The 20,431-nt window shown below is 42.6% G+C and overlaps 1 protein-coding gene across 3 annotated transcripts in view; it reads right to left on the bottom strand.

The window, feature by feature from the left end:
- Positions 1–31: 31 nt before the first annotated feature.
- Positions 32–20,431, bottom strand: part of SLC25A23 (solute carrier family 25 member 23) — a 79,536-nt gene continuing 59,136 nt past the window's right edge. The window contains exons 5-11 of one of the 3 annotated variants that reach the window (XR_006101873.1): positions 13,872–14,030; positions 12,678–12,830; positions 9,905–10,012; positions 8,364–8,531; positions 7,912–8,062; positions 2,680–5,154; positions 32–979 (exon numbers count right to left, since the gene is read on the bottom strand). Coding sequence is in view for 2 of the 3 variants with exons in the window: in XM_042448893.1 (XP_042304827.1) it covers positions 4,970–5,154; positions 7,912–8,062; positions 8,364–8,531; positions 9,905–10,012; positions 12,678–12,830; positions 13,872–14,030 (924 nt within the window). In the remaining variant the exon portion in view is untranslated. Of the gene's footprint in view, positions 980–1,147; positions 5,155–7,911; positions 8,063–8,363; positions 8,532–9,904; positions 10,013–12,677; positions 12,831–13,871; positions 14,031–20,431 lie in introns of those variants that run through there. The other 2 variants (XM_042448893.1, XM_042448894.1) reach the window with 2 other exon arrangements.

Genomic DNA, 20,431 nt, shown 5'->3' with positions numbered 1-20,431 from the left:
TTTCCAAGATAGCAGACCAAGAAACATCAAGGAAAGTTTAGAAAATTTATTAGCTTGTGTTTCGTTTTCCCTTTGAAATACCAACACAAAACATAGCAGCAATAGCAGTAGATGCACAGAAATAGCCTTGGTGGAGCTAGACTCAGGCAAGATTTATTACAGAAAGAAGAGAGCAGGATGAGTGCAACAGCTGTGGGTAGGCCTTCCTGGTTTGTTCAGCCCCCAAACAATGCATTAGGTTAGAAACCCAGAGCCTTGTGCTCCTGGATGAAAGTGAAACATGTATTTGGCTTCTGGACCTGCAATTTCAGTTCAAAGATCTTCTGACCATTACAGTCCAAATGGCTTCTGTTCGCTCAAAGAGCCGCACAACTCCAGCTGTTTTTAAGAACTTCAGAAAAACCCTGCTGGATCAGTCCAGAAGTCTTTCTAGTCCAGCAATCTGTTCCTCCAGTAGCCAACTAGGTGCCTCTGGAACAGCTGTAAGCAGGATTTGAGTGAAGCCATATTCTCCTCCTCACATCCATAGCTGGTTATCATCACAACTTATTGCCACTGACATTCATATGCTTTAAGAATTTGTCATCATTATACTTTGTGCATAATCACTAGCAGGAAAGGATCTGAATATGATCTGGTCTAACTCCCCAACCCATGGCTGAATTCTCCATATCCACATGCTTTAGGTCACATACAAATTAACCTTCTCATCATTAGCGTTGCCACACTGCACCTCTGAAGGGGGACATGAAGCAGCAGTCATGTCTTGTTTTCTCTCTGGTTCTTTCATCTATCATCTTTCTTGACCTTCTGTACAGCATGCACAGGAGTCCTGCCCACTCCAGCCAAAAATAATAGGGAACAGAAGATAGGACAGGGAGACAGGTACTGCCTTTTTTATGGTGGCAACATTGCAAAGTGCAAAGGGAACTTCCCATGGCATCTTGCCAGTCCTGTCTGTCAGTCCCACTGCAGCATGCTACAAAAGAAGAGCAACAGTGGTGACCAAATCTGCCAGTTAGAGACTCAATATACAGTCGGCCCTTCTTATACATGGGTTTTATATACATGGATTCAAGCATCCATGGTTTGAAAATGTTAAAAAAATATATAAATTTCAAATATCAAACCTTGATTTTCCATTTTTTTAATAAAGGAAACCATTTTGCTATGTCATTATATTTAATGGGACTTAAGCATACACGGATTTTGTTATACACGGGGGATCTTGGAACCAAACCCCATGTATAACAAGGGTTCACTGTATTTAACACCAAAGATTCCACGGAAGCTCTGATGGTTGATTATATCTGACCAGTTATCAAAAGTTACTTGTGGCCATGCCGGTTGTGGAATTCTGAGAACTGCAGTCTAGAGAACTTCCCACGCTACTAAAACCAAAGTGCTACTTGCTTTTGAATCTTTAGAGAAACCTCTTCCCAGACAAAGGCAGCCCAAGAAAGATGTGGTCCTCTACCAAACAGCACAGCATCTTTCTCCATCCTTAGGTTCTGCCCCAGTGAGTTCCCACTTTTACTTCTACTCTGGATCTCCATACCAACTCATCTTACCTAGACATTTATTAACCAGGATAAATCTGATGAAAATGAAGGATGGTATGCACATTCAAGACACTTCCTTTCTCTCTATCCCACACCTTGTTGGATGCATGGGGAATTTGTGGCCCCATAAATTCAATGGAATGCAACTCACATCATGATGAGAATTTCTTTCAGTAGTTTCTGGAAGGCCACACATTCCTGTCCTTTCCTTATAGACAAGGATGACCATACAATCCCCCCCCCCCCCCCTCAAAACCTCTCAACACAGGTAATATTCAGCACTTGCTTTTTCTACCATTGCCACTGGGGATGCTATACCTGTGCCTCTATTACCTTTGTTACAAGTTATTGAAACTCAGAAACCAGAAGCTTTGCCTCACCTGGAACTGGTTCACCCTACTCATTGGGACACATATGATTTCTACTGACTGCCAAACGTCTATGACAATGCCCATCCTTGTGTTTCATTATTTTCCTTTCTGGACAGTTGCTGGGGGTTCACACAAAGGGAGAATGATGACTGCAGAAAATCTCTTCCCCTTTAGCTTCCATTTTATGAGTGGCGTCCTTTCACCAGCATATTTTTGCTGTAGTCATGGAGAAAGCTGTGGCTAAGACAAGGGTTTAGGGACAGATGGGAATCAGATGTTACTGGACAGCAATTCTCAATACTCTTCACCACCGGCTAGGCTTCATGGGAATTGCAGTCCAGCAACACTGGAAAGCCATGTAATTCCCACCTCTTCTTTAGGCTGATGTTCTCATGGGGTTCTGAATCCCAAAGCATCCACCACAAGACGGATTGAAGTGGAACCTAAAGAGTTAAGCTGCTGTGGGAATATGACTCTCATCTTCACCCTCATCGTGGCAGCTGCAGCTCAGTCCTTCTGAAGGACATCAAGTTGGGGTTGGCTGCACTACTCTATTGTCCTCTGATGTGAAGCCTTAGGCAGTATCAGTTGTCCCCTCTTTGTCATCATATAGCCAAAAGATACATTCCACAAAGCAACTCAGCCAAACAGCTGCAAGGGTGCAAACAAAGCTCAGAAATCACAGTCCTCCCCCTCCTTTAAATCGAGACTCACTGTGCAGAAGGGTGGGCAAGAAATAAAATTACCTGAGTTGTCCAGCAGCTGCAAGAAAGATACTATCCTTTTGTTCTGGAAGGTGATCACGAAGACAGAGATGCATCTTCTTTTTTTTAGCAAAAATATATTGTACACCTCCACTTTTAATCCAGGACATAAACTTATGCATACACAAAATCCACTTGTATCCTCAGTACCAAAACATTGGGTAAATGCAGCTCATCAGCCTTCAGAGATGTCTTATGGGATTAGTTCTCCAGTGTCTTCGAGAGACACTGTGGTGTAATAGTTTGAGAGCTGAACTATAACACTGGGAGAGCAGAGTTTGAATCCTGGCTTGACCATAGAAACCCACTGAGTGACCTTGGGCAAGTCACACTCCTTCAGCCTCAGAAGATGGCAATGGCAAAGTCCCTCTGAAGAAACTTGTCAAGAAAACTCTATGATATGGTCGCTTTAGGGTTGCCATAAGTCAGAAACAACTTGAAGGCACACAACAACAACAGTGGTTACATATTGGACCATGTGTGTTCTGTCATTTTGCTGAAGGGCAGAAATGTGCAGGTCATTGTATCAGGCCCAACTTTTGGTTTCCTGAGAACTGCAGCTCTCTTTCTTGCACCTTGCAAAGCAGACTCCTGATCCTTACAGTTGCAAAAGACATTTGAGAGCATGAGATTAGTATGAGAATAAAACTCATGAGGGAAGGGATGTTTCCATGGTCCTCAAAGCCCATGATTAGGAAAAGCAGAACACATTAGGCAAAACGCTGCTTTTCTTGGCATAAAATGTGAATATATACCTGCCCAGCTCAGGTTCTACTGAGTAAGTCTATGGATGAAGGAGAGATGATCTCTACTGTGTCTCTGGAGCTACATCTGCCTTCTGCAAAGACCCTAATTTCTCAGGACTGTTACACTAGTAAATTCCATTCCAGGTAACCTTTTACAGCCAGGTTTTACATGAGAGTGGAAGGAAGATATGCCTGAACAAGCTGTCTAGGTACTATCCTGTCACTTCTGTACACCTTTCAGAACAATATTCCTCCAAAGAATCAGATTAAGTGCCTACCTTCATCATATTACAGCCTGCCAATAAACAGAGATCAATACAGAATGGGGTCAAGGAAACCAGGATACTTGTGGCTTCAGGGGCTATAAGGATGGCATTGCTTAAGCAACAGAACCAGTGTGGTCAGTGCAAATATCTCACAGTGAGCAGCAATGTGTGCACATAAAAAACTGAGAGACCGCAAGCAAAGTGCATTGATGAGAACAACAAAAACAGTAGCCCTTGCAACATCTTGCTGTATTCTGCCTCACCTCAGAGGAGAAGGGAAAGGTATGGGAGCAGGCAAGAGGTGAGGCGAAAGAGGCTTCAGTTCTACTGCTGAAGTCTAGATAGACAGTGCAGACGATTCTTATAAGTTAAAACAGTCCATGTGCAAAATATACAGATACATTTCATTGATTGGGGCAGGTAAAGTGGAACTGGGTTGAAATAAAATGACCTAGGGCCTTAATGCTCTCCCAGGAACTGGAAGGAAAAGAAGCAAAAGAAGGATCAAATATATCTTAAAACTGGAAATTAGGATGGGGGTACTGCCCATCTGCATCCCCGGTCCCTCTGATGCTCATGCATCTTGGACTCCTGGTGGTAACTGCAAAAATTTGTATTTTCTCCAGAGCAAATCAACTGACCCTGAATGCATTTTCTGCAGTGTTAGAGATTGCTGAGTAGTTGGGGAAGAGTCTCTGGCTTTGCTAATTGGATAGCTGTTCATCTGAAATCTCGTAACACGACAATGACAATATACGTTGATAGGGTTGGTTTTCCACCAGACTGGCAGAAATGAACAGAATAGGAAAGCATGCCATTGATTTTCATGTTGGAGAGTAGCTGGGAAGAAGACACATATGCAGAGAGCAACAGGCTATCAGGGAAGAGCACTGGCTCAGAAGCAAGTCTGTTTTGCGGCAGCCTGTCTCCAAAGGCTCCAGAATGTGAGCGGACTGTATGGAAGTCTCTGCTTCAATGGGGCCATGGTACTTTTCAGCTACATGCTTCTGCAGCAGAAACATGATTGATTGTGAGTTTTTCCTTGAAGCTCCTTGCCCAGGAAAGACCCTGCTCTTGTGAAGATGAGGAAGACATGGGCCCATGCACTTTGACATGCTTTAGCCCCCATTCTCCTAGTGGTGGAGAGCCCAGAGAAGTGGAGGTATGTCTCCGCCTACAACTGCCTTCACGCTGTCTATAGAAGCAGCCCTTCTCAAGAGGTAGGTCTCATCCACAGAGTGAGTGAGGCAGGCATCCTCTTCATCTGGAAGTTACCCCTAGAGCCTGCTTCATGTTCTCGTACACGACATAGCTGATGCTGACAGCAGGAATCACTTTCATGAAGTTGGGAGCGATGCCACGGTAGAGGCCAAACACCCCTTCCCGGGAGAGGATGTGCTTGAAGAGCCCCAGCATAGTGAGTTGAGGGGCACCCTCAATGGATGCTGTAGAGAAAGAGACAGAGAGGAGATCAGGGATGAAGAAGAGCAACCCAGTCCTGCCACATCACTATGGCACACCTATGTGTCCAACTGTTCCTGTCTCCTTTGTGGAGCAGCTACAAAGGGCATCCCATGCTGGAAGCTGAACTGGTTGGCAAGAAGCCACAGTAGACTCTAAGTCAAAATGAAAGAGTTAGATATATTAATATACAAATGACTTTTATTTTGATGTACTGTACAGTCTATTTGAGACATTGCCTCTCTTTTGTGGTTCTTTCTGCTGTAGTTTCTAGAGTCTGCCAAATCCTGGATGAAACATGCCTCTACAGACCATGGTGGGAATGTTATTCCCATCCATGTTTCCCGAGACATCGGTTGAAGAAGGGAGAGCAGTCTTCTTGTAGGCCTTACAAAATCAAAGGTAGATGCTTCCAGTTAATCACAATGCACCATCTATATCCTGGGTGATGGTCCCAGAGCCTTCCACCTCAGCTCTCCAGAATGGCCCATCATCTGTTTAAAAAGCGTGTCTTGTAGAGCTCCTGGTTACCAGATGAAATAAACAGCAGAGCTCCAGTCCCTTTAATGGTTGTGTACAAGAAATAATTTCATCAAGTGAGCCTTGCATAACAAGCAACACCAGCTGAAATTCCCTCTTCTACAGAACCATTAAATGGAGAGGAGCCCTGCCTCTTATTTCACATGGCAAGCCCAGTAGAAATCACCAAAATGTTCACCTAACAAAGACCATTGCTTGGACAGTTGAGGGGAGGAAGGTGCTATGCATGTTGGAAAGGTGATTTGGGAGGGAAGGAGGGGAGAAATTTTGGAAATATGGAAGCGCTGTGTTAATTCTACTTTACATGTATATGTTATTTACAATGTTGTTGCTGTTATATTTGTCATTGGCTCCAAACATTTTGATAGTGTTACTTATAAAATAAACCCCATTTCTATTTTGAAGAAAGGTCTAGAAGTGAACTGCAGTCAGTCAGAAGGCAGAACTTGAGGCTAATACCTGGCAGATCAAGCAATGATGCCTGGGAAGGACCTTTACGGAGCCTAGTCCCTCATAAAAAAAGAAGAAAGGCCCCATGCAGAATCAGACTAAAGGTCTATCTAGTCCAGCACTCTATTTCCAGTTCCTGCTGTGAATCTCATGAGCAGAATATGAGTGGAACAGTACCCTCCTTCCTGTGCTCCCCAACAAATGATAAACAGACACATAAGATCTCTGGTATGGGAGACCAAACATAGTTGTCCTTCCTGGTAGCAACGGATAACTGAATTTATCCAGCCCTCTTTTAAAGCCATCACTATATCCTGAGGCTGTGAATTCCACCATTTAACTATGCACCGTGTGAAGAATGGCTTCTTATGGAATTTCCTGGACATCTCACCATTTAGCTTTAGTGGATGACTGCAGAGCGTGATATATATATCCACATTCTTTATCCAATGCAGAATTCTGTATACCTCTACCATGTCCCTTGTCTTTTTCCTAAGCTAAACAGCTCTCAAGTGTTGTCATATTTTCTCAGGGCAATTAGTCTGACCCTTTCTTCATTTTGGATGGGATCAGAGGGCAGAGCTTGGCTAGGAATTCTGCCTCAGATCTAGGTAAATCTTGTGTGTGTGTCTCTAAAGCAATATGGGCTGGGGGAGCCTTTAAAATATAAACCAATCCAGTAGTACCTTTGCGATTAACTGGGGAAACATTATTCTAGCATAAACTTTCTTCGATGTGGACTGTGTCTAAAAAAAGCTTATGCTAGAAATTTATTCTTCCTAGTTAGAGAGCCAGCATGGTGTCGTGGTTTGAGAATTGGAACATGATCCTGGAGACCAGGGTTCGAATCCTGGCTTGGCCATGTAAACCCACTGGGTGACCTTGGGCACATCACACCCTCTCAGCCTCAGAGGATGGCAATGGCAAATCCCCTCTGAAGAAACTTGTCAATAAAACCCCATGATAGTGTGCGTTCAAGTCATTCAGAAATGATTTGAACGCACACAACAACAACAAAGTTAGTTCAAAGGTACTACTGGATTTCTTTATGTCTTCTTATGTTAAAACAGACACATCACAAGAAATGTGCTTTCCCTATAAAACAAGGTGCACTGCCTATATATATTACTTTGGCCAAAAGCATCCCTCTGCCTACAAAATCTGGAAGTAATTTCCAGCTGTTATAAATTTTATTGTAATTTAAAAAAATGTTTTTATTTGTGAGTCGCCTTGGGTCCCTTCTGGGAGAAAGGCAGAATACAAATGAAATAAATACATAAATAAATATTAAGGATTTAAATTTTTGAATTTTCTTTGGCATCAGCAGTGGGAAGTGGGAGCAAACCTACAGTGGCAACCCCACAGCAGGTCATAAATATCTTCTGTGAAAAATCATGGGAGTGCCCCTGCCGCCTGGTTTACACCTTCTTTTCTAGGCAAGTTGGAGAAAGCCAAGCACAGATTTATGCCCGATTCTGAGACTTATGCAAACTGTAATGTGGAAGTGGTTGTGTTACCAGGCCCAGAAAGAAATCCTTCCAACTCCATAGGGCATCCAAGTTTCTTACCCCTTTCAGCCTCTCCCTTTTCATTCCTAAGCACCTTCTATTTGTTTTCCCTCCATTCGATGTCTTCACTTCCGTTGTTATATAGATTTATTATTTAATGTGCTCTCCTGTAATGATGCCCCAGTCCAAGGCCAGAGTTAGTGCTCTCCTTGGAGCAAAGACTGTACACTTATCCAGCCTCACCTTGTGCCTGCATCCGGGTCCGCACCAGTGCTAAGGGGTAGCTGGCGATTTGACCGCAGGTGCTGGAGACAGTGCCGCAGCCCAAGAGCACTAGAACACCTGGGTCAGCGGTGTTCTTGCTGTACTTCTGCAGCCAGGTGTTCTTCAGGGTCTGTAGTAGAAGACATGCAAGAGGGTGACATGGCAACCTGGACACTGAAAACAGAGAGGTAGACATCGTAGGGCATGAAAGAAGTGGGAAGGAAGCAGCTCTCTTGTTGAGTTTTAGACTCTGGTGGGAACTCCTTTTTGCTATAGAGCAAGGGAAAGAGCAAGGATTGGGGATAAGGTGGACTTTGCAAAGGGTCCCAAAGGAAAAAGGCTGCTACAACTGGAATTGTCTCCTGATAAAAGTGGCATCCAGTGGCAGGAAAGTCTGGGCTCTCACACTGTTCACACCAACCTACACCAACCTCATAAACTGCCAAGTCAATTCCAGCATAGGGGATGATGCCCAGCATATTAGGCAGGTAGCCCTTGTAGAAGGCACGGATCCCTTCCTTTTGCAGGATCTTCCTAGCACAGTCAGCCAATCCTGAGTACTGGCCTGTCTTACGGAGGGTTAGCCGTGTCTTCAGAACCTGAAGGGTTGGGAAAAGCTGGTCAGTTGGTGAGCATAAAGACCCCTTCAACATCCAGCACCTTCACAAAGTAAGACACAGGGCAAAAGAATAGGGGCAGACAATCTGTGGGCTTCTGGCTAATTTTATGTGCCCCTCAGGCTAAATTTGTGTGCCCTCAGGCTAATTTCACGTGGCTCTCTAGCAGATGTTTGGCAAGAATGATATTTTCTTCTCCTATCCATTGTATAAGCAAGAGAAACAGGCGACAGAGAAGAAAATGGAGTGGCTCTAGTAGGCTTTGGTGGTGGTGGTGGGGTAGAGAAGGGGACCCATTTTGATACTGGTTCCTGCCCTCAGTTGGCTTCAGCTTCAAGCTACACAGACTATTGTCCAACAGACTCCACAATGGCATTTTTGGGAGACCAGGCTCAGGATCATTAAACAAATTTTGCTAGCACCTTCACAGAATGATAATTTATAGGATGCTTTAAGCAAAGCCATGGCTTTTATGCTGGGTCCAAACATCTTCACTGCTGCAGTGGCACCCATCAAGGATTTCAAACTACTAATGTATTATTTCAGCCTCTTTTACTGATCCCTCTTCCATCACTTGGCTTGTCTTTCCAGTGCCATCATTCCTTTTATAATTTTATCACCTATGGAACATGTTTGCCCACCTCTCTGCTCCTTTGTTCCAGCAACCAAAGGGTTGGCGTGCCAAGTGGTAATACTAATTCAAGTGGGAGGGGATCAGACTCTCTCAGGATCCTTACACCCTACTTTCATTCCCATTTAACTCCATGGCTCTTCCTATGGAATGCTGGAGTTTGTAGTTTGGCCAGAGGAGCTCTTGGGCTGAGGCTCCTTAATGCCCTTCCCTCAACTACCAATCCCATGATTCAACAGGACATTGCCAAGTGGAATCATAGGCTGTATCCATACTGCAGAAATAATCCAGTTTGACACCACTTTAACTGCAGTGGCTCAATACTATGGAATTATGGGAATTGTAGTTTGTTGTGGTACCAGAGCTGACAGAGAAAGCTAAATGTCTCACAAAACTACAATTCCCTGAATTCCAGTGGTGTCAAGCTGGATTATTTTTGCAGTGTGGCTGCAGCCATAGCACTATACTTTTTGTAAGGTGAAAGGGCTCTCAGATGGGAACACCAAATTATCACGTTTCCAGCCAGAGCAAACCAGGAGTTCGGTGTATCTTTTCTGGTCTTTCCAGAGATGGATGCTCTCTGCTCCAATATTTTGCTACTGCCCCAGCCCAGAGTGTCTGCCAGCTGAAATGATTGTTTCATTCCACCTAATGGCAGGGCCAGTGGCAAGATGAAGCACTGGGCCCTTATGTTCTGTAGTAGCAAAGGGGCAACAGATCTTACCTCCATGGGGTAGATTATGGTCTGTGCTGTGGCACCAGCTAGTGAGCCAGCAACAAACCTCTCCTGCACCCTCAGAGTCTCTTGTTGTCCACGAATTGCCCGCTTGATCTGCAATAAGAAACAAGGCTTGAGGTCTTGCAGAAAACGTATAGGGGCTCCTTCCTAAACCTGTGCAGAGTGAGTAAAGGCAATGATTGTGGGCAGGAGAAGAAGTATTTTATTTCTGTATCAGAGGATGTACCTTTACTACAGTGTGATGTCAGCAGATGCAGAGAGTTTGTTATTAAGGTGGAAAGCACTTAACCACAGGGCTGGGGAAGAAACTTCCTCTCCCTGATACTGAAAAACTACTATTCCTATCATGTACTGACCATACTGGCTAAGACTGAAGTGAAGTGTCTGGAATTCAACGGCACCTGAAAAGTCACAAGTTCCTCATCGCCACATGCCTTAGCACTATTATCCATTGTAATAGCTTTGACAGATGAGCAGTTTCTGGGAATAACTAGGCAGAAATGTTTTGGGTAGTAGTTTGAGCACTGGACTATGACTCTGGAGACCAGGGTCTGAATCCCCACTTAGCCAAGGAAACCCACTGGCTGACTTTGGGCAAGTCACACTCTTTCAGCCTCAGAGGATAGCAACGGCAAACCCCTTCTGAAGAAAACTTGCTAAGAAAACTCCATGATAGATTCACCTTAGGATCACCATAAGTCAAAAATGACTTGAGGCACACAACAACAATAACTGTTTAAATGCAGAAGGTCAGAAGAGTATGTTTAGGGAGTCTTTTCTATGATGTGATAATGTGAATGATAGCACAGATGGTGGTTCTCAAAACATCAAATGGAACTGGAGGGTCTGAAAGCTAAGGAGACAAAATTTTAACTGCTGAATGGATCTCAGGTGACAGAAGGTAGAGGAGATGACATTTTTCCAGGTGGATTAGGACTCTTGTGACATACAATGTCTCTACTTGTATCAGCCAAGACCTGGGTAGGTTGTATGCTCACCAGTGATTCAGTTCAAAGGCAATACAGTTTTGGTTTATTTCTTTCTTTTGAAAAACAGGGCTATCATCTCCTAGGACATGATGAACTTTCCTTGCTTTGACAAGTGAATGATACAATAAAGATGCTTGTTTTACTATTGTGACAGATTTAACCAGAAGAAATGAGGAGGAAAGAGCACCTTGCCAGGAGAAAGAGGAACGTACGTAATTAACCAGCGGTTGGAGACTTCTTTGGTTGGCTTGGCTTTCTCCATTAGGCTTCCTGTTTAAATGGTAAAACATCTTTGCAAGGAATTCACATTTTTCACTAAAAGCTCCATGTTGTATTTCCACTGCGTGTAGAATTTCTGTCAGATCTTAATGTGTTTGTAGAGTTGACCTATGAAGTCAGTCATAAATGCCACTGAGTTCAAGGGAGCTTACTCCTTTCCAATATATAGCAGGATTAGGAATTCTGCTCTCTGAGAATCTCAGCTGCCATTTTATTTTTGTTTTTTAAATAATGAAAAATAAAGTTCCTAGTCATCATGTCTGGAAAAATATGGATGAAATGGTGTGACCAAAGCATACTGAAATTTCAGAGGTATAGGTCATTACATAAGAGAGTTGCTTTAGCAACCTACATAGCTTGTAGCCATCATTTGTAGCCTTTCTAGACTAGGTTAGACTCCAATTAGACCTGCCTCCCCCCTCTAATGATACCTCTATTGTTCCGATATCAAAATTGATTGATACCATCCTCCCATTCCCTGCACTAATCTGCCTGACATTTTAGTGTATTCCTATTGGACGGGTTTAAATTTGGATGTTTAATCTCTTTTTATGGGTTGATCACTGTTTTTATGATTGGGGGGGAGGGTTGGGCTTCAAATTGCCTATTGACTTATACATAGGGTTTTGTTAGGATTCCCATTGTTTTCCTCTGAAACTTAGTATACAGCAGCTGGTATTCTTTGGCTGTCTCTCATTTAAGTACTAATCTGCCCTGAACTCACTTAGGTTCCAAGATCAGGTAGGATCTGGGGCCTCCAGGGTATTTAGATAATTTCATAGGCAAGGAATACTCACCTGGCAGCAAATGTCAGTGAACTCAATGGGACTTACTTCTCAGTATATATGCATAGGATTGCCTCATAATTTATGATAGTTCAAAAATATTACATAGTTCTTATGTAATAAGAATCTTACACAAATATACTCAGTTTGTATAATTTATACAGCTCATAGTATCCCATGTTTCATAATACAGAATTTGGGTTATGTACCTGTAGAATTAATTATTTATTTAGCATGAAGTATTTCTACAGCTTCCTTCAGTGGCAATCATCCTCCTAAGATCTTGACAGAGAATTAGATTTATAGATTCAAAGACACAGCTGTGTTAGTCTGTACAATCATTATATAGAGAGATCTTGTAGCACCTTTGAGTCTAACTGAAAGAAAGAAGTTGGGAGCATAAGCTTTTGTAGACTTGACCAAATGCATCTGAGGAAGTAGACCTAATCTATGAAAGCTCATGCTGCCAACTTCTTTCTTTCAGTTAGTCTCAAAGGGAAGATGCTACAAGATCTCTCTACATATTTATATATTTACAGTTTTGGAATAAGGATACCCTCAAGATGAGCCCAGTGGATTTGTGTGGGGGAAAGACAGGCTCATTGTGGTGTCCATATGTGAAATGTTACCTGAAATAGCCTAGTGTATGAACATATATAAGCATGTCCATTCAAAGCTTCAGCTGCTGTTTCCATGGGGCCATACCTGTTCATAGGCCATGAACTTGATGGCAGACTCAGGTGCGATCTTGAGCACGTTGATGCCATTGCCTCGCCACAGTGAGCGGATGCCTCCCTCGCGTATCATGCCTTGCAAACCCCCCAACACATTCATGTTGTTGCTCTTTGAAGCGTGAACCTACAGCCAGGAAAAACCAATGTTAGTATTTGGACATCTTCCCCTCTCCTATAAACAGAGTTGGCATGATGGTACCAAGTAAGAACAACAGTAATTGCCTCTTTGTGAGTACAGAAGGGACCAATGAAGCATTACGGGAGATCCATCCAGCATCTCCTGCAGCAAAGGCTCTCTTAGGCATCACTGTGTAGACCAGATATGGACATACTCTGGAGTTCATTAAGCCATACAGTGCCATGTTCACACTTTGGTGCGCCAGTGTGCCATGTCATGCCATGCCATGCCATGGTACTGTGGTCACCATTTTGGGTGACTGGAAGCAATGGTGCATTATTCCAAGTCTCCTTGGGAGGCACTGAGAGGAGGTTCTTTCTGTTTCACAGTGAGGCATACCCTTAAGCAACATTTCAAGATCTTTTCAAAGCATTCTAAACTGGAGGGAACCGGTTCTTCATTCAAAACCTTATTTTTCTGTTGAAAATGTTTTTGTATATATATGAGAAATCTAAATAAATTTTTAAGAATTAAAAAAAGAAAAAAGAAAATGTTTTTGAGGGATGTCAGGGGTGCTTTGTGTGTGTGTGTGTGTGGGGGTGTCATTGGCGGTCCAAAGGGCCACACTGGGCCCCTCAAAGGGCCACATGTGGCCCAGGGACAACCCAGCTCCCAGCCCTCATGGAACCAAAAAGAAGCAGATTTGACAAGTATGGAATAAAGGGTTTCTTCACAAAACCAGTTTCTAACCTTGGGTGCAAATACACATGAATTCAGGGTTGCTTGATAAAGCAGTAACTCTGGAACTGTCTGAATAAATAAAACCCTGCTTGAACGTGCTCGTCATAAATTTCTTTCTTGTTTCTCCTCTCACTTATAGTACACCCTGTGAAAAATTGGTTCCCATATCCCCTAAAAAGGGTATTCTGGGGTGAAAATGGGCCTTAGACATTGCACCCACACAGTCACTGATGTCACTGCAGAACAAAACTCCACTCCTCTGAATAACTCCCCCATCTTCGTCCTAATACATAGCAGCTCTCTTACCTGCATGAAAACTTTCAGCCGGTCCAATGGTGCTGTTCCTGTCCTAGAGACAGCACCAGCCATAGCACCAGCAATGAGTTGTTTCCACCACATCCCGGTTTTCTTCTCTTTCTCAGAAAACTCATCTGGGACGGTGAGGCACTCGCCAATGTCAAGGACCTGCCAAGGACCACAATCAAAATAGGAAATCCAAACTTTGCTTCCATGTGATGGAGAAAAAAAACTTCTCTAGGTTCAAGTCAGAACAAGTACAGTATACAAGTATTCCAATGCTCCTCCAAATTTTTGATTCAAAATGCTGTATTTGTATTTTTAATCAGAAATGTTTATATCGAATATTACAACTCATCAAATTTGAATTCTCACCAGATGTCCAAATGATTAAAGTGAGACTATCATACTCTTGGTATGTCACAACACAATGTCACTATTTGGAAAATACAATAATGCTTGGTAAAATGAAAGGCAGTAGGAAATGAGGAAGGTCACATTACAGGTTGATTGATTCAGTTAAGGAAGCTGTGATCTGAGTTTGCAAGACCTGAGTAGCACTATCGATGACTAAATATCTTGGAAGTCTCTCATTCATAGGATTGCTGTAAGTCAAAGCTGAGTGGACTGTAAATTACAGTAATTGTTTCCTTTCCACTTTGTATTACTTGAATTAGAATTGTCATGTGTCCCTTATTATGTGTTTTATTCACAGGTCATAAAGCTTGTCCCTTATGGGACTAGCAGATGTCCCTTAATATATGGCATGCCTTCTGTTTCACAGAATCATAGATTTGGAAGAGACCACAAGGGCCATGCTATCTCACCTCATTCTGCTATTCAGGAAGAAACAATCAAAGCATCCCCAACAGATGGCCATCCAGCCTCTGTTTAAAAGCCTCCAGAGAAGGAGATTCCACTGTCCAACAGCCCTTACTGTCAGGAGGTTCTTCTTAATGTTTAGAGGGTCTCTTTTTTCCTGGAGTTTGCATCCATTGCTTGGTGTCCTAATCTCTGGAGCAGCAGAAAACAAGCTTGGTCCAGCCTCAACATGACACCCCTTCAAATATTTAAACATAGCTATCATGTCACCCCTTAACCTTCTCTTTCCCAGGCTAAATATACCCAGCTCCCTAAGTCTCTTCTTATAGGGCTTTATGATTTCCAGACCCCTCACCATTTTGGTTGTCCTCCTTTGGACACACTTCAGCTTCTCAACATCCTTTTTGAACTGTGGTGCCCAGAACTGGACACAGTATTCCAGGTGAGGCTTGACCAAGACAGAATAGAGTGGCACTATTACTTCCCTTGATCTAGATGCTATACTACTTCTATTCATGCAATCTAGAATTGCATTGGCTTTTTTAGCTGCTGCATCACACTGTTAACTCATGTTCAACCTGTGGTCTGATATGACTCCTAGATCCCTTTCACATGTAGTCTCGTTCAGCCAGGTGTCCCCCATCCCATATCTATGCATTTCATTTTTTCTACCTAGGTCAGTATCTTATATTTCTCTCAGTTGGAGTTCATTTTGTTAGCTTTGGCCTAGCTTTCTAATCTATTCAGATCTTTTTGAATTTTGATCCTGTCCTCTGGGGTACTAGCTACTCCTCCTAATTTGGTGTCATCCAGGGACGTAGCCAGGGTGGTGGTGGTTCTTGGGGTCTGGACCCCCCCGTTCCATTACAAAAACGAATGATGTGTGCTGCTGCGCCGCCGCACCCAAGCCCCATTATAATGGTGGCACGTAGTCTGGCTTCCTAACATCCTAGCTATGTCCTTGTGTCATCGGCAAATTTGATAAGCATGCCCTCTATTCATCCAAGCCATTGATAAAGATGTTGAATAGCACTGGATCTAGGACAGAAGCCTGTGGGACCCCAATGGTCATTTCTCTCCTGGATGAAGAGGAGCCATTGCTGAGCACCCTTTGGGTTCGGTCAGTCAACCAATTACAAATCTATCTAACAGTAGGCTTGTTTAACCCACATTTTACTAGCTTGTTTGCAAGAATATCATGGGGTACTTACTGAAATCAAGATATTTGAAGGGTGAAAAGTCCTTTTCTTTACAATAGACTGGTTAAATGTCAAAAATCCCATATTTCTGGCTGTGGACCCTTCACAAAGACAGAAATGTATGCATTGTGTAATATATGAATGTGGACTATATGTTGATTTTATTGGGAAATACAGGGCTAACTCAACTGAAATTGATACATTCATTTGGTATTTAGGTACAACACAAACTTGTTAATAGCTGGCTCCTGATTGTTTATACTGCATGTCATGAAGTTCACCTCTCCTTATTGCTGCTGGGCAAGACTTTCGGGCAGAAGCCCAGGGCTCCACTGAACATGATGACCAGGATGGTCTCCAGCCATGGCAGCACTGGCTTACCACATTTTGAATTAAGTAAAATAATGCATTATTTATTTATTTAATATGCCACCTTTCTCCTGCGGAGGGGCCCAAGGCAGCTCACAGATAAAACTGGTTAAAAGCATAGCAATAAGATTTTAAAATTAAAATAATCTGATTAAGACAATATAAAATTACATTAAAATACAAAAGTTAAAAAAAATCAATAAAACACACACCCCATATAAAAGCCTTTCCGACAATGATGATAAATCACCACTCCATACCCATGGATTCTGCGTCAAGGATTCAACCGTCCATAGCTTGAAAATATTCCAAAAAGCAAACCTTGCTTTTACCATTTTATATAAGGGGCACCATTTTACTATGCCATTGTATATAATGGGATGTGAGCACCCACGGATTTTAGTACCCACAGGGGAGGTTCTGGAACCAAACCACAGTGAATACCAAAGACCCACTATATGTATATTAGAAACCTGCTTGAACAAAAATGTCTTTGTCTGCCAAGAAAAGGAAAACAGGGAGGGGGCCAGCCTAGTCTCCCATCGAAGGGAGTTCCAAAGGATGGGAACTGCCACCAAGAAGGCTTTCTCTCATGTCCTCACCAAGCAAGTCTATGAATGTTGGCGGGATCCCTTCACTTGATGATCTTAGAATTCTTGCAAGTTTGTATGCAGAGATATGGTCTCTCAAATAGTCTGGACTTAGTAGGGCCTAAGTATCCTAAAAACCCCAGATCCCATTTGATCTTGAAAGCTAAGTAGGGTCAGCCCTGGTTAGGACTTGGATGGGACACTGCCAGTGAATAAGAGATCTTGCAGGGATGTCACTAGGGGGGTTGCAAGGGGTATGGGCCACACCAGGTGACAGGGGGTGATACCACCTGCCTTTTGACGGAAACATGCTGTGGCATTTGCCTATGTCCCTTTACAGTGCTGAATATATGGTGTGGGTGAGGCTCAATGAGAAGATAAAAGAGAGGCCCTACTTTTTAAAAATAAATACATTAATTTTTAAATTTAAAAATATTCTTTTAAATTTTCCTTAAAACATCACATCTTACAAAATTTTCACTTTAGCAACATGAACAATGTATATGTAAATACAATAAAGCTCTGTGTACAATACTGTACTGTAAAGGCATAATTTTTATTTTGCTAATTGTTTATGTCGCAACATTTGCCATGACATTCAGTGATATACTGAAGTATGATTTATGAGTAATATTAGTACAAAAAACAGGACTAAGGATACTGTATGTTGTGGCTTGGGCAGAAGTTAATATGGGGTGACACTATGAGTTATCACACCAGGTGACGCCAACCCTAGTGATGCCACTGAGGTACTAAGGAAATATTTCAGAGGAAAGGACTGGTAAAACCACTTCTGAGTACGTATTCCTTGCCAAAGAAAACCCTATGAAATTCATAGGGCTGCCAAAAGATAACTTGATGGCACATACACACACACTAGCTTTGTGAGTACCAGCATGTTGTGCCTAAGAAAGGATCTTAGAAAGGAATCTCTTTCCAGAATCCTAAACCAGGCTTTGTGCCTTGAAAGTAAGCTGATAATCATGACATACTTGACAGGTCAAAAATTTCCAGGAGTATTTCAAGCTTGGAAAAAACTCCATCCTGGTCTGTCTGGGGGCTGCCTATTTGAAATGAGCTGAAATCTCTTCCAAAGGTCTTTTGCTTTGTCATTAACTACTTTGGAACTGATATTCCACAAAGGAGAAAATGTCTAGGGCTGCATCCAAATAAACCCCGAGGAAGGTGCAGTCCCTTCACAGGTATCCCATTCCCTTCTTTGAAAGTCCAGCTTTCATTTAAAGTGCAGCTTTTTTATCTAGCCAAGAAGTTGCACAGACAAGAACCTACTTCATTGTTCTTCCACTGATATTTTACAAATCATTTCTCAAAACCAAGGCTGTAAGAGCCCATAACTCAGCATGAGAAGGAATCAACTTTGAAAAGATAAGGTCCTGGTGCATTTCCTGGCATTTTCACTGGAAACATATAAGCCAGGGAATGGCAAACTTGTGGAATCCATTTTAGGTTTGAGCTCTTTTGTTTTTTACCGCCAGCAAATGCCAACGGAGCATGGAAAGATACTTTTAAAAGATAATTCCTTCCCATTCTTCCTATTCTTGGAAAATATCCCCTGGCCATTAGTCACAACAATTTAGAGAAATAACATATTGTATTACCTGTCTTATTTCTTTTCTACTACTTTCTGTTCCTTTTTATAAACTTTCTGGACCTTTTCCCACTTAAAATCATATGATACAATTACCGTATACACTCGACTATAAGTCGACCATGGTTTAAGCCGAGAGCAGGTTTTGGGCCCAAAATTATGGATTTTGATATGACCCATGGGTAAGTTGAGGGTAAAACTTAAGAGCACATAAGAAAGGATATCAAGGATGAAGGAAAATAATGCCAAAGAATGTACAACATTCCAGGAGGCATAACTGTTTTGTGCTTACACTAAAGACTGAATAGATGAGAGAGCAGAGGGGGGAGTCAGTGTTTCCAGGACAGATTACACTATTGCCTTTCACCAGAGGATGGCTCCTTGTTCTGTTACAGTTAAAGTATAGAACTTACATTGACTTGTGGATAAGTCAACTCAGTTTTTTTGCATCATTTTTTGGACTAAAATCTCTAGACTTATACAGGAATATATACAGTAAATAGCTTTAAATTCATTCAACAACTTATTTTTAGGCACTTTGCTCTTTTGTATTTCTAGAAGGTCTCCTACTCCACTTTGTCTGCTGCAGTACTCAGCCCTCTCCTCCTGTGTTCCAAGAATGTTGACTACAAAGCTGGTATAAACCACTTCCCAGGTTAAACTGGGGGATATAAACCACAGATTTGTATAGAACACCCAAGGCTTTGCTACACCAGTTGAAAACCTATTCCAGATTCCGTTTGAGGACAGCTGGAATTTCACAATTAATGCATTCTAGCATTCAAGGGCTTGTGTGTGATTTAATATAACTAAGGCTGCATCTGCACTGCAGAAATAACCCAGAAGAGGCACTAAAAAAAGCTTTCAAATTTGGGACCTTGCTTAAGCTTTGTGAGCTTTGCTGGAACTTGGCTGGCAGGTTGGAGCTGCATTCCTGCTTTCTTTCATTGGACAGGCCAAGGGAAGAGGAAGCAGAAGAAACACTGCTGGTGTACATATGTGTTTGTGTGTGTTGGGGATAACGCTTGAAGCTGTTTGGAGAAGACATGTCTCTGGGGAAGGAGACAGGGGAATATCCAGGGTGAATTCTTGAAAAGAGTCATTCATCTTGAAGTGGCTCCTATAGTTAAAATCTCTCATTTCCCCATCCACACCAGTTTCCAGTCCTGAGCATGTGGCCTCTGGAGTTTATCAGACAAGGGAAATTGGAAGTATAATCCAATGGCAATCTGAACGCAATCATGAGGCTTAACGTTATTGCGTGATAGACCGCCACACGCAAAGTCAGGCAATGGCATGCTATTTTTGGGCAATGGAGAGCCAGTTCTAGCGACTTTACATGAATGTGTTCTGTTTCATTCAAAATTAAGAGAAATTCCTCCTGTGATAAATTCCTCTGTAAATCCCTTACACACACACTGGCTGTGCCCTTCTATGCTCCAAAAAAGAAGAATTGAGAGTCTTTCCTTGTCAGGGAGAAGGTGACCTAGTCACCTTGGGAGCAGCAACTAAGCAGCTGGCTGTGCACCAACCAAGACGCCTCTTAGCTACACTAGTCTTTGCTGGAAGGTCAGAATAGGCAAGAGGCTTCTCAGTTGCTGGTCAGCCAGTTGCTTAGTCACTGCTTTCAGGATAACTGGTGCAAAGGGAGCAGCGACTCAGCAGGAGTTGAACAGTGACCGAAAAACTTCTGGCTTTGAAGCAAGGCCAGCACTGCTCAGCAGCTGTTCTGTTGCTGCTTGAAAGGTAACTGGGTGCAAAGGGAGCAGAGATCTACAGTAGATTAGTTGTTTTCAATTTGAAGTAGACTAGGAGACATATGATCAAGAAATAAACATGTCAGTGGGCACTAGGGGGTAGCAACCAAGAGGAAAGGGGATGATAACCAGAAAATGTTTGGGGACCACTGTTCTAGACCGACGATGGTCAGGGTGCTGCTGGTGTGTGTGTGCATGTATCCCCCAAGACCATTTTTGGGAG

This window comes from Sceloporus undulatus, chromosome 2, assembly GCF_019175285.1.
Source record: "Sceloporus undulatus isolate JIND9_A2432 ecotype Alabama chromosome 2, SceUnd_v1.1, whole genome shotgun sequence".
NCBI lineage: Eukaryota > Metazoa > Chordata > Lepidosauria > Squamata > Phrynosomatidae > Sceloporus > Sceloporus undulatus.
The sequence above is the reverse complement of the archived record's forward strand: the minus strand, read 5'-3'. Positions and strand labels throughout refer to the sequence as shown.